The sequence below is a fragment of the Austrofundulus limnaeus genome, unplaced genomic scaffold (genome assembly GCF_001266775.1).
Source record: "Austrofundulus limnaeus strain Quisiro unplaced genomic scaffold, Austrofundulus_limnaeus-1.0 Scaffold607, whole genome shotgun sequence".
NCBI classification, from domain to species: Eukaryota; Metazoa; Chordata; class Actinopteri; order Cyprinodontiformes; family Rivulidae; genus Austrofundulus; species Austrofundulus limnaeus.
Window position 1 is genome coordinate 116,533 of NW_013953009.1, and position 11,082 is coordinate 127,614.

Sequence of the window (11,082 nt, forward strand, 5' to 3'; positions counted from 1 at the left end):
TTTGTTTTCTTYAAATAAATGATTTAGGGGAAATAATGCTGCTTTTGTCTTGAAAAATAAGTTGTATAATCTTAAAAAATACATAATTTTTTAGGGGCAGGGTGCCAAATCTAATGTTTGTTGAAGATTTTCTTTTGGTTGATCCCTTCTGCAGAGGTCACCAGTGAACATAAAAGAAAAAGTTGGTAATTAATTTACTTCCTGACGCATCCTGGGCTCCAATCGTAGCCTCAGGATCATGACAGCAGGACTGACCACCTATATTTGTGTTTTCTTGGCCTTTTTCCCATCTGACAAATAAGGAGTTTGATAAAATATGTTTGAGGGTGGGCCATCTTTAGATGTATACTCCTGTCCTCGATAAACTCAATTTGATTTTTCCTCCTCAGGCTAAAGAACCAGAAAAACTGGCTCAATATATTTCTCTTTCTTCCAAGCATTTCCCCAGAGTCCTGGAGACGGGATGGAAAAACGAAAACCTTGGTCAAAAGATGCAGCACTTCTTTCTTTAATATCATGTTCATTTCAATGTCATTTCAGAAGGAAATGTTTTGTGTCTTTCACTTTTTCCTGAAAGCATATTTTGCACTTTTTTTCATTTAAGACAGAACTCCTTCTCTCACAGGGCCTTGCAAAGCTAAATAATTTAAAAGTGTCTAATTATCAGCTTCACCCCTGTGAGGGCCGGGCGCCTTAAAACTCGCCCGAGAAGTCCTCGCTCTCCTGCCTCCTCAACTCTGCAGCTGAATCTGACTTTCTGCTAATTAATGAGCTGAGTTCATTACAGCTCCTGAGGTTAATGTGTTGTCCTACAGCAGATTAGTGCAGGGATTTTTAGTCTTGCTGGAGCGTCCTAATTAGATCACAGTGGGTGCTACCTGCTTGGATAGATGTGGTAATGAAGTCGTCGCTCTTCTCAGCGGCAACTTGATTACTGCAGCCTTCCTCTGCTCATAAAAGCCTCTGCCCTCACCTGGAACAGGACACAATGAAACATTTTCAATTAAACGCGCCAGTAAAACAGCTTCTGTTTGAAGTTTGACTCTGAAGAGCTCACTGGAAACACTGGTGGGGCTAAAGTGCCACCTAGAGGACACATGTGGTACTGCAGGCATTTCAGTGGGGTCCAATCACAGACTCAGCCATGAAGAGTAGAGTACTTTAGTGTTTCCCAAAGTTGGGGTCGGGACCCAAAGTGGGGTCCCGAAACATCAAGGTGGGGTCCTGAAAAGAGTTTCTGATTTAATTACATTTTTGCCTTAGTTTTTACAATGGAGTGAGGTTAGTGTATTTAAAATGGTTTCATGTAGTATAAAAATATTGTTACTAAGCCCATGTTTAGTTGACCTGATACAAATGTTTATCATCCAAAAATAGCTGGGGGCTCAGGTCTCTGCTACTGTTATTTTGTGGGTCAAAAGCTGAAAAGTTTGGGAACCGTTGGGCTTGGGACCCAATTATGGGTCATGAAGCACCTTGGATAATCTCCAAAAATCAATTTAAAGGGTAATAAAATAATTGCTAATGTAATATTTTCCCTATAACTATTACAAAAACACACAAAAATTATAAATAAGTATTTGTATTTGTGTACAAGCTGTTTAGATTGTCAAAAAGCCTGTGTTTTTAGGGTTATTAACGAAGTTTGTGTTCTCAAACCAGTAATATTTGGGGTCACATGGTTTTTGCCATGGATATTTTTTGGGTCATAAGATAAAAAGTTTGGGAACCACTGCTTTATATGATATCTGTGCTACAGACTGGTGTCAAGTTAGCGTTAGCATCCACTGTTAGCATCGGTGAGAACATGAAGAATCAAAAATGGCGTCCAAAACAGGCCACAGCCAACAAAGCATTTATTTCTTTAACATCAACTGAAACGGTTAGAAAATATTCGAAACATTTTTAAAACAAATTAAAATCATTCATTCAATAATCATATAAAACATCTAGGTRAGGAAAACCGATCATTTCTGACTTTATAATAATAAGTATAGTTATTGTTTTTATTGTCATAAGTAAAATGAGGATGGATTCCGCCCTAGAGAATTTAAAATTGTAATAATCCTTCAGAATCATTTTGACTGTCATGATTTTTATCCATAAAAACTTGAAATGCTCTTTCTACTGGCCTCCCCCTTCTTCAGTGGAAAGTACCACAAAGTAATACTTCAGTAAAAGTACAAGTATCTTACCAAAAAATTACTTTGGTAAAAGTTAAAGTCTCCTTTAGGAATATTACTTGAGTAAAAGTCTTAAAGTATGTGATATTTGTTGTAGTTAAGTATTAAAAGTCCAAGTATAGATTTAAAATGAGCAGTTAGATTTTCTGTAAGGACATTTATTAGGAGGTGACCTCCCCAAAAACTGCAGAAATGACTGTTGTATTAAAATAATTATGTTAAATTTAGGATGCACTAGTCCAGCTGTTTCAGTTTATATACATATATCAAGGCTGCACAAAGCTTTTCCCCAAAATGAAAATCTATCTGAGGGCTGMGGCCAAATGTAATAATATAATTCATGAAATACAAATACTTCTTAAGTACAGTCCTTTTATTTTAGTGATTCTGTCCTGCTGGGCCCCGTTTCATACAGCAGCGTCTGACCTCCATGTCCAATAAACTGCAGTAAACTCAGTTTAGTGTTTCATCAGAGGGTGATGATGATGAAGAAAGTTTGCCTGCCACATAGAGGGAGCAGACACAGGTGCATGAGGTGTTCCAGTTTAAAGTTTGTTTTACTTTTCATAGTGAATCAGAATAATTGTTAACTTTTCACAAAAAGAGCTGTGATGGACGATCAGCTGAAAGAGGCTCCGTTTACCTCTGGAGTTCAACTCTCTTCTGTTAAATTCACTCTATAGGAGGCACAGTTTATATGGACAGTATTTATTTATAAAAACAAGCTGCAATGAAAACAAGCAAAAATGAAATAAAAGTAACGACTTTCTACTTCTTGCCGTTTTAAAAAACGTAAGAAGTAGAAGTAAAAAGTAGACTGAAAAATATTTACTCAAGTACAGATACCCAAAAATTCTACTTAAGTACAGTAACAAAGTATTTGTACTTCGTTACTTTACAACTCTGCTCTTTATTAAACATGGATTATAAATAATCTAAAACCTTAGAATTAGTCATAAATAATCAGCTCATCAACAGACTCATAGGTTGTTCAGTGTAAAACACTTTAAACTGAAGCTTGTTGTGTCAGGAGCTGAAAAAGCATTTGATTGGCTGGAATGATCAGATTTATTCAAGGTCCAGGAAAAAATTGGATTCATCAATTCTTTTATTAATTAAAAAAGTTTAATACCAACCAAAAGCAAAACCACCTACTAAAGGTCTCGTGTGTCTCCTGTCAGGTCGAGGGACAGGGTTGATCCCTTTGGACTCTTCATATTTCCTGAAGCCCTGGCAGAAACAATTAGACAAAATTCAGATTTAAAAGGCTTTGAGGTTGATCAAATAAACCATAAAGATGATGTCATTATATTTAACAGAGCCTGGGGTCAGGTTTGTCTAACAGAAACCTAAAGTTTTAGACAAGTGGTTCAGAACGTCCGTACCTACAGCCAATTCTTTTTTTTGTTGTTGTTGCAACAAATAACTTCATCCTAAATAAGATGTTTCTTAAAATAATGTCACATGAGTAAATGTTCACATGCAGCTGCTGTGAAACGTCCTTCCTGACATCTTTATTGGGATTAGTGCATCGTGTGTCCCTCCACAGGATTAATGGGAAAATATTCTCCTAATTCTCATTTATCTCCTCTGCTTCTTTCAGAGACGTTCTTTAACTTAATATTCTCAAAGTCATCCTGGATGTTTGCTGKTGGGGTGTAATATTTTCCTCTTAACCAGAGGACGAGTGGATCAGGGCTCATTTTGGAAGCTTAAACAGAGAAACGATGTGACCAGCGTCAGAGCGGAAGGATTAATGCAAAGCAGACAAAAGGACAATTTGGATTTGTACTCTCTAAATGAAGAAATCCTACAGAACAATGAGACAAATAATAGCTGCAGAATGTGTTTGATACAATTAGACATGTCGAACAAGACTGAGTGTAAAATGACTGATTTCATAGCTAAGATTAATTTAAAACATGCAGGGGTTCAATAAACTCCACCTCTAATGTCAGAAAATGTCTTTAACTTAGTGGAACTGATCAAATTTAGGGAATTACAAATACATTTAATTAGATTAACGTTTCATACAAATAGAAACAGAGAACCGGACATGAACGACAGCTTTAATATCTACGCATTTTATTTTCCTACATATTTATTAGCAGGAAAAAATTCCAACGGCCATCGCACTTTATAAACATCCACATTTGGTCACAAACATAAAAAAATAACTCTTATTCAAGTTTAATTTAATTCTTTTTATATTAAATCACACTGAGCTCACCACATACAGATTTAGGATTTTCACAGCAAACATTTAAGGACATAAAGAAAATCTCAGATTTCCTTCAAAGCACCGATTGGTCAGTTAAAAAAAAAAAAACTTAAATGTTTTTCCAAACTGTGGTTATTTAAATATCCATCTATAACAGGTGAGATACTGATTGTTCATAACCTTATTTTGAGGAACCATGTCAGTCCATGTTGTCCCTTTAAATCCAGAAATGAGAATAAAATATAACGTCCACTAATCCAGTCTTTTTATCTGCCAAGTTAAAGCTGAAAAACTTTTCATCATCTTTAAAAGTTTGATCCACTGCTGGCAGACTGAACCCAACAGGTGTGTTTGTGAGTTCTGATCTTCCTTCTGAGGGGATCTGAATATTTCCTGCAGAGCGAGGCTCACATCAGCTAAAGGTTAGCGTAATATCGGTCCCTGTTCATGTAGTCCCTGTAGGCGAACTCGGCGTCCTTCCTGCTGTGCGGGATCCGTCCGAAAGGAGCGTGATCGTTGAAGCACGAGTCRAAGACCTCGTCCACGATCTTCCTCGCCTCCTCTCGGCTGATTTTTCGAACCGCGAGGATGGAGCGCAGGGCGCGGTCCCGGACGCACTCCTGTTCGAAGAGAAGCAAACAGAGGGAGCTGAAAAGTGCCCYGAAGACTCCCGAGTTCCTCCTCGTTTCATTGGAATACCTGGTGATGCTGCTTCAGGCCGAAGTTGAACCTGCTGAGCTCGTTGCTAAAGCTGCAGTCTCCGCTCAGGTTAGCTGCTCGGATCTAAAGGAAACGACCAAATGAGAGGATTTTAAGTTGTTGTTTTTTTTTTTAATTAAAATAAGACAAAACATTTGTTTAGGAGATGTGAAAGTGCTGCTCGCCTCAGAACAGGCCAGGTGTCTGAAGTTGTTGAACCAGTCCACGTGGGCCCGGCAGTGGTCGAAGGCATGGATGAGCTCGTGGGTCACCACCCGGTTCATGTGAGACTGCTGCTGGATGTTGTTCTGACACAAAACGATCTGAGAAAACAAACAACACAACAAACACAACTCTTCACCCAGATCGAGAAGCTGAAACGGAACCGTTCCAGCTAAAAGAAGAACACCAGCTAAAAAAACAAACACTAGCTAAAAGCTAAAGTGTTAAAAGGCTTGCTCAGAGGTGCAAAGATGGAAAATGCTAGCTGAAAACTCACAGTAGCAAAAGGCAAGCTAGCAAGAGGTAACAAGAGCAAACTAAAAGAGAAAAGTAGCTAAAGTCTTCAGTGGTGGGCAGCACTTATCCAAAAATTAGCTCCACAATTTCTAAAGAACTTATGAAAATATTTAGGTCCGCAACTTCAAAAGCACATATGCCATTGAAAAACTAGCAGAAGCTAATTTTAAAGCGCAAGTTCAATTTGACACTTACTAGCTGACAATTCATGTACAATATATGCACAACACTGCCAACTAGTGGTGTATGAACCCTTGTACAGCTTAATCCTACAACCGTCGATTGCTGGGGATGTGATTTCCTGAAACAGAMCTTTGGCTCCTGGTGTAAAAATTAAAAAGTTGTTGAGGATTGCTAGTTCGGCTGCTTCTTTGTCTTTTKCTTTTGTTTGTTGTAGATTTTTCATAAAAGAAGCATCAATAAAGTAATTTTAAAACTGTTTATTGGAAAACTGAAGCGATGCAGTCTGGGTACATAACGGACTGACGGGAAACTAGTATCGTCCCTTCAAAATAAGAGCTTGGATTTTAAAGTTTTTCATGTTTCCATTGGATTTTAAAGTTTCCCAGTTCACCTGAAACTCATCAGACTGAAGAAGTCTCTTGGAGGAGACATGAAACGTTTCACTAAAGAACTCATCCAGAGGACCTACTTATTTTTTCTTTTTGATTTTTTCTACCTGGATCAGGACGTTTTCCATGTAGTTGCCCCAGTTGACCACTAAATGTCAGTCTTCACCAGCATAACATCTTTAAATAATTTCTGAGTCTCTAACACTTAGCCAATTGCTTTTGAGCTCCAGCGTTTAAACTTTTTTTTTAAAAAGGGAGCTTCAATTGTAAAGTAAAATAAATCAATACATACAAAATTTTAGTATGGATTACAAACGTTAACTGTTTTTGCTATTGCCTTCYTGCTACGTAAGCAGACACAAAGCATTGTGGGAAATGAGAACCATGGCTCAAAGCAACAGTCAGTAAGGATGTTTACCTTTCAATAAGTGTGTTTATCTGGGAGGGGTGCTGTTGGATAGATCATGTGTTGTGATTCATTGACAGTCATACCTTCTGCTGTCCAACATAATGATGACTGATAGATAATTAGTTATTAGCGGTACTGCATTTTAATCTTAGAAAGCGCGAATCCGCTTATGAACTATAAAAATTATTAAGTCCGCTAAAGCGCAAATGAAATATTTAGGTCCGCAAGTTTGCGCTTTAGCGGGCTCGTGCCCACCACTGGTAAAATCCTAGCGTGAATGCTGACTCAGCAATCTCCCTCTGCTCTCTAAAAGCAYGTCTCACCTGAGAGGAGGTGGCATCGAAGCCCCCGCTGACCGTCCCGTCGCAGTCTTCACAGGAGAAGTGTCGGTCGTTAAACACGCTGCTGYGTAAAGAAGAAACCAGCCTGAGTTCTGGGAGATTTTTTTTTCTTCAACAGCAGAAAACTTTGCTTCATGTCAGCAGTTTAAAACCTCGTGACCCGAGGTTTGATAAAACTTTTATTCTGCTCGACTTTATCTTTTGAAATAAAAGCTGCTTGGAGAAAAGAAAAAAAAGCTTTGTTCTAATATGAAAATACTTGTAATCTCTGAAGCACGGTGGGGGAAGGATCATGGTTTGGGTCTTTGTTTCTACATTTGGACCAAACAGTAACTGATGAACTCTAAAAAAGTGCTTTATGTACTTTTGAAAACACAATAAAATAGAAAAAAWAGCTAAAAGCTAATAGAAACAAAGATCTAGTTGAATAATAAAGTTGCAGAACAGTTACTAGAAACTACAAGTAACAAAAGGTTTACTAACCACTAAAAGTAGCAGAACAGTAGCCAAAAGCTACAAGTGTTGAAAGGCTAGCAAGCAGCACCAAGTTTCTAACGACTTTCTAAAAGGTAGCAAAATGTTGGCCAAAATCAAACAGTGACAAAAGCCTATGTAAAACCTAAAGGTAGAATATCAGCTGCTAAAAACTACAAGTAACAAAGGTTGGCTAAAGGCTAAAAGTAGCAAAAGGCTAGCCAAAAGTTAAAAGCATTAAAAGGCTAGCTAGACACAAAGTATCAAATGACTTTCTAAAAGCTGCAAAATGTTGGCTAAAATCAACAAGTGACAAGAGGCCAGGTAAAACCTAAAGGTAGCACAACAGTAGCAAGGAGCTAAAAGTAACAAAAGGTTGACTAAAGGCTAAAAGTAGAAGAACAGTAGCTAAAAGCTAAAAGTATAAAAGGCTAGTAAGAAGCACTAAATATCAAAAGGTTTTCTAAAAGTAGCAAAATGTTGGCTAAGTCAAAACATTACAAAAGGCCTGGTAAAACCTAAAGGCAGTACAACAGTAGCTAGAAGCTAAAAGTATCAAAAGTTTGGCTAAAGGCTAAAAGTATCAAAAGGCTAGCCAAAAGTTAAAAGTGTAAAATCAAATGCATTTTCTTAAAGCTGCAAAATGTTGACTCAAAACAAAAAGTGTCAAGGGGCCAGGTAGAACCTAAAGGCAGAGCAACAGTAGCTAGAAGCTAAAAGTAACAAAAGGTTGGCTAAAGACTAAAAGTAGCAGAACAGTAGCCAAAAGCTAAAGGTTTTCAGAGGCTTGCTAGAAGGGCGAAGTATGAAAAAGTTTTCTAAAATCTGCAAAATGTTGGCTAAAATCAAAACATGACAAAAGATCAGGTAAGGTAGCTCAACAGTAGCAAGGAGCTACAAGTAACAATAATTGGCTAAAGGCTAAAATTAGCAAAGTCTAGACTAAGACGTATGCATTATTACATTAACAATGACAGTGTTATACTGMATGCACTGTTTAAAYTGTCAGAAGGAACAGGTGTAATTARTAAGTGKTAAATCCTCACCATCCTGAGCTCTTCATGGCACTGAGGAGGACTTTGGCATATGGACCTGCAAAACATGACAGCAGTTAGCTTCACCTCTCTGTATGCTACATCAGCCAACACAGAGCTGGCCTGTGTTTGAAACATTACTGCACAGACACACGTATAAAAACATCTCTGAGGTGTCCTCAGACTAACGCGTTCCTCTGACTTTCCCTAAAACTTAATACGGCTAAGCTAGCATCAATACTCACTGTTTTCCACTGCCAAGTGTAGCATGTTCCGACACTTGTAGTTCTTTGTCACCGGACTGTCTCTCATTGATTGGTTCTTGTTTTGATCCGTGTTCCTCTCCGTGATTAACCCATACCCATAATCCGCGTTTAGCTCAGTTCGGTCCATGGTRCTGATGTTAGCCCACCTGTTTTGTTAACGCTAGCAGCAGCACAGGTCGTTGCTGTTTTGGGTTTGATGGTCACGTGGTACACCATAGAAGCATAACATTTACCATAACATTTAATTTAAATCGAATCGTCCATACAGAAAAATAAAACTTTAGTCACAAACCATCTAATTGTACATTTTAAAGCAACGAAATACAGTTTTTTCCCCTTGAAGCAGTTTGAAGTCTAGCATAGACGATCTTTTATTTCTGTGCTCAGACAGGATGTTCACTCTTACAGAAATATGTGAACCCAAATCATAAACACCAAATACCATTTGCAAGTCATTTTTATCTTCCATAAAATTGAAATTGTGCAATCATTACTCATTTAGTTACACTTAAAATTAAGAATAAATTTAAACTTATTAGAAGTTGACTGATACATTTCTGATTTTGTCGTTGGGTGTGTACGTGTTAGTTCGGAGGTAAATTTGTAAACCTATATATGTGAAACACTAAACACGCGTACTTCTGTTATTAGTTAGATTAAGCTGAACTAAAATATTTCAATTTGTAACATGAAAAGGCGTTTTATTAGACAAAAATGAGGTTTTCGGAGGAGCATCTTCTTGGTGTAGACGATCTTTGTTTACGTCACAGACGCAAAGACTGCTGGTACTACGCTGTCATGGCTCCGAACGTAAACAGAAAGCTRTGAACTACGATTATTTTTGTTGTAGCGTTTTGTCAAACTTTATTCATTTATAACCTAGGAAAGAAGAGAGAGGTATTTAATCAAGTTTTAAGTAACAATATGTTTAATTTTAAAAATTAACTTCGCAGCGTTGTTTGCTAACATGTTAGCTAAGCTAGCTGCGCGAGCGTGACTTATAAGAGTACACGAGGCGAAGAATCTGTCCCAAACAAATGTTTGTTTTGCAGGATGAGCTAGCATGTCCGGGGTAAGCAAGGCCGTTGAGTTCCAGCTTCAGGTGAAACAAAACTCGGAGGATCTGCAGAGCTTCATGAAGGAGCTGGAAAGCTGGGAGAAAGACATGAAGAAGAAAGATGAGGAGCTGAGGACGGGGGGAGTCCAAGAGGTTTGTCCCTGGCTGATTCTGCAGGAAATACATTTTAAGACCCGTGGAGCACAAGAGTTATTCTTCTTTGTGTCTGTTACAGAAAACACTCCCACCTGTGCGCAACAAAGACTACAAAACAAAGAAAAGGGAAAAGAGAAAGAAGAAGAAGGAGCCTGGAGATTGTGACAAATCAGAGGAGTCTAACAGGGACCCTAGGCTGAAATCATACGACTATCGTTCATGGGACAAGTTTGATGTGGTATTAAATGGTTTACCTCATAATTTAGTCTTAGCTTYATTGATAAAACAAAGAGTCAGGTTGTATTTTCTCGCAGGATAAAGCTCTAGCAGAAATCGACAAGGAGGACTGTCTCGCTGATTCAAACGAGTCGGACTCAGAGGACAACGCAGCTGATCAGGAGAAAGCTCTGGCTGAGAAGGAACAGGTAAATCACTTTTAAAAAGAAGCAGGGATCCATTAATGCCAGCTGTTCAATCTAAACTAAAGAATGCTCGTTTCTTTCAGGGTAACAAGTTCTTCAAAGATGGGAGGTACGAYGACGCCATCGAGTGTTACACCAGAGGGATGGCTGCAGATCCGTACAACCCTGTTCTCCCCACAAACAGAGCCACGGCCTTCTTCAGGCTGAAAAAGTATGAAAACAAAAACAGGATTGTGTCTAATTGTTTACAAAAACTTTTGTTACAACACCATCGAGGTGGAGTTTCCCGAAGGGTCAAACAAGCTTTCAGAACAACAGAAAGGGTTTTTTATTTTGTGTTTTCAAGTAACTTTTTAACAAAATTCATGCTGCTTTGATCCCTCTGCACACATTTTTTTCTCCATCAAATTTAAAAGGCTTACTAAAGTAGCATAGAAGCTAGTAGTCATAATAAACTAGCTGGAGGCTAAAGATAGCAAAAGACATTCAGAAAGTAGCATAGGATAAGTTAATAGCCATAATAAACTAGCTAGAGGCTAAAGGTAACAAAAGGTGTATAAAAGTAGCATAGGAAAAGCTAATAATCATAATAAAATAGCTAGAGGCTAAAGGTAGCAAAAGGCATATAAAAGTAGCATAGAAAAAGCTAATATCCATAATAAACTAGCTAGAGGATAAAGGTAGCAAAAGGCATATAAAAGTAGCATAGGAAAAGCTAATATCCATAAT

General features: G+C 38.0%; 2 protein-coding genes across 3 annotated transcripts in view; one reads left to right on the forward strand and one right to left on the reverse strand.

Annotated features, from left to right (window-relative positions):
- Positions 1 to 4,266: 4,266 nt before the first annotated feature.
- atp23 (ATP23 metallopeptidase and ATP synthase assembly factor homolog) lies at positions 4,267 to 9,072 on the reverse strand. 2 transcript variants are annotated; one of them, XM_014027000.1, is made up of 6 exons: positions 8,698 to 9,072; positions 8,465 to 8,510; positions 6,927 to 7,005; positions 5,289 to 5,426; positions 5,104 to 5,187; positions 4,267 to 5,024 (listed from the first exon to the last, which is right to left on the reverse strand). In XM_014027000.1, the coding sequence occupies exons 1-6, from the start codon at positions 8,843 to 8,845 to the stop codon at positions 4,821 to 4,823; spliced, it is 699 nt and encodes a 232-aa protein (XP_013882454.1). In that variant the 5' UTR covers positions 8,846 to 9,072; the 3' UTR covers positions 4,267 to 4,820. The 2 variants fall into 2 exon arrangements, with proteins under 2 accessions (XP_013882454.1, XP_013882453.1); XM_014026999.1 differs by having other exon boundaries at positions 6,927 to 7,008; positions 8,698 to 9,071.
- Positions 9,073 to 9,481: 409 nt separating this feature from the next.
- The window catches only part of rpap3 (RNA polymerase II associated protein 3), a gene marked incomplete in the record, with an annotated part of 8,154 nt that continues 6,553 nt past the window's right edge, over positions 9,482 to 11,082 (forward strand). Inside the window, 5 exon segments of the mRNA XM_014026996.1 lie at positions 9,482 to 9,615; positions 9,771 to 9,928; positions 10,011 to 10,169; positions 10,246 to 10,356; positions 10,437 to 10,564. Coding sequence (XP_013882450.1) covers positions 9,782 to 9,928; positions 10,011 to 10,169; positions 10,246 to 10,356; positions 10,437 to 10,564 — 545 coding nt within the window.